Raw genomic sequence first — 1,785 nt, 5'->3', positions numbered from 1 at the left:
TACCCAAGGCCTTCTGGGAGAAGGAGACCCAGGAGATGAGGCCGTTTTTTACCCAGCAGGTGGGAGCCGACCTTCCCCAACAGGTGGAGGAGAGCTGAAGGCTCTGGAGGACAGGATCAGGGATTGAGAGGGCGGAGGCACCAGATGATTCAGAGAGAGAAGAGAGAAAGCATTGACTATTGGACATTACACTACACTGATGCTGCAGTATGGTGGGGATGGGGATATTGTGGGACTGACAAAAAAAGGACTAAAAAACTTGCTAGAAAACTAAATTTGGATAAAAGCTGTATCACTTCTAGACAAAACACTCTTCGACCTGCCCAAGGCCTTCTGGGAGAAGGAGACCCAGGAGCTGAGGGTGTACTTTACCCAGCAGGTGGGAGCCGACCTCCCCCAACAGGTGGAGGGAGAGCTGGAGGCTCTGGAGGACAAGGTGAGGAATGAATTGAACCAGAAGGGGATGTTATAAGAGAGAAATCTATGACGTTTGGACTCTACATTACAAACTCATGCTGCGAAATGTTGGCGATTAGGAAATAAAGGGTCTGTCTCCAAGAGGCTGGTGTTTACAGAACATTTGTTGGTCTGATTAGGATATAAAGGGTCTGTCTCCAATAGGCTGGTGTTTACAGAACATTTGTTGGTCTGATTAGGATATAAAGGGTCTGTCTCCAAGAGGCTGGTGTTTACAGAACATTTGTTGGTCTGATTAGGATATAAAGGATCTGTCTCCAAGAGGCTGGTGTTTACAGAACATTTCTTGGTCTGATTATGATATTAAGGATCTGTCTCCAAGAGGCTGGTGTTCACAGAACATGTGTTGGTCTGATTAGGATATAAAGGATCTGTCTCCAAGAGGCTGGTGTTTACAGAACATTTCTTGGTCTGATTATGATATTAAGGATCTGTCTCCAAGAGGCTGGTGTTCACAGAACATGTGTTGGTCTGATTAGGATATAAAGGGACTGTCTCCAAGAGGCTGGTGTTTACAGAACATTTGTTGGTCTGATTATGACATAAAGGGACTGTCTCCAAGAGGCTGGTGTTTACAGAACATTTGTTGGTCTGATTAGGATATAAAGGGACTGTGTCCAAGAGGTTGGTGTTTACAGAACATTTGTTGGTCTGATTAGGATATAAAGTGTCTGTCTCCAAGAGGCCAGTTAGACATTTTCTCTGCTTCTATGCTGGATGTTGTCTCCCTGTTGCAACTGTATTAAACCTGATTGATTCATGATTGACTTTATCAACGACTTCTCTTCTCTTTTGTTCACAGACGCACAGATGTCACACCCCCAGGACATGCTAACCTCTCACCTTGGCAATGACAGAGGAAGTTAGCATATTTTTTTGGGGGGGGTATGATATGATATTTCTCACTCATAATTTTTCACAATTCATCCAGGACCATCCATAATCATGGTAGAATCCACAATAATGAATTTAGAAATATATTCTATTCTTAATTACAATAAAAGTTACTGCAAAATAACACAATACATTATTTACCATTCATTGGGCACAAAATAATCTGAAACACAAACAGAGTAGAGTCACAAGCCTGATGTAGTCATTGCGTGCTATGAATATTGGACCAAATACTAAACCTTTTTGCACTTTAATACACATATAAGTGAATTTGTCCCAATAATTTTGGTCTCCTAAAATGGGGGGACAATGTACAAAAGGTGCTGTAATATCTAACCGGTTCACCCGATATGGATGAAAATATCCTGAAATGAAAGTTGATAGTCTGCACTTTAACCCCAATGTCATTGTATC

The 1,785-nt window shown here is 42.0% G+C and overlaps 1 protein-coding gene across 1 annotated transcript in view; it reads right to left on the bottom strand.

Moving 5' to 3' along the window:
- Positions 1-298: 298 nt before the first annotated feature.
- LOC120027928 (nuclear receptor coactivator 2-like) overlaps positions 299-1,785 on the bottom strand; it is a 130,048-nt gene continuing 128,561 nt past the window's right edge. Inside the window, exon 5 of the mRNA XM_038973021.1 lies at positions 299-424. Coding sequence (XP_038828949.1) covers positions 299-424 — 126 coding nt within the window. The remainder of the gene's footprint in view (positions 425-1,785) is intronic.

The sequence above is a fragment of the Salvelinus namaycush genome, chromosome 33 (genome assembly GCF_016432855.1).
Source record: "Salvelinus namaycush isolate Seneca chromosome 33, SaNama_1.0, whole genome shotgun sequence".
Classification (NCBI taxonomy): Eukaryota; Metazoa; Chordata; class Actinopteri; order Salmoniformes; family Salmonidae; genus Salvelinus; species Salvelinus namaycush.
Note: the sequence above shows the minus strand (reverse complement) of the source record. Positions and strands in the feature narration are given on the sequence as shown.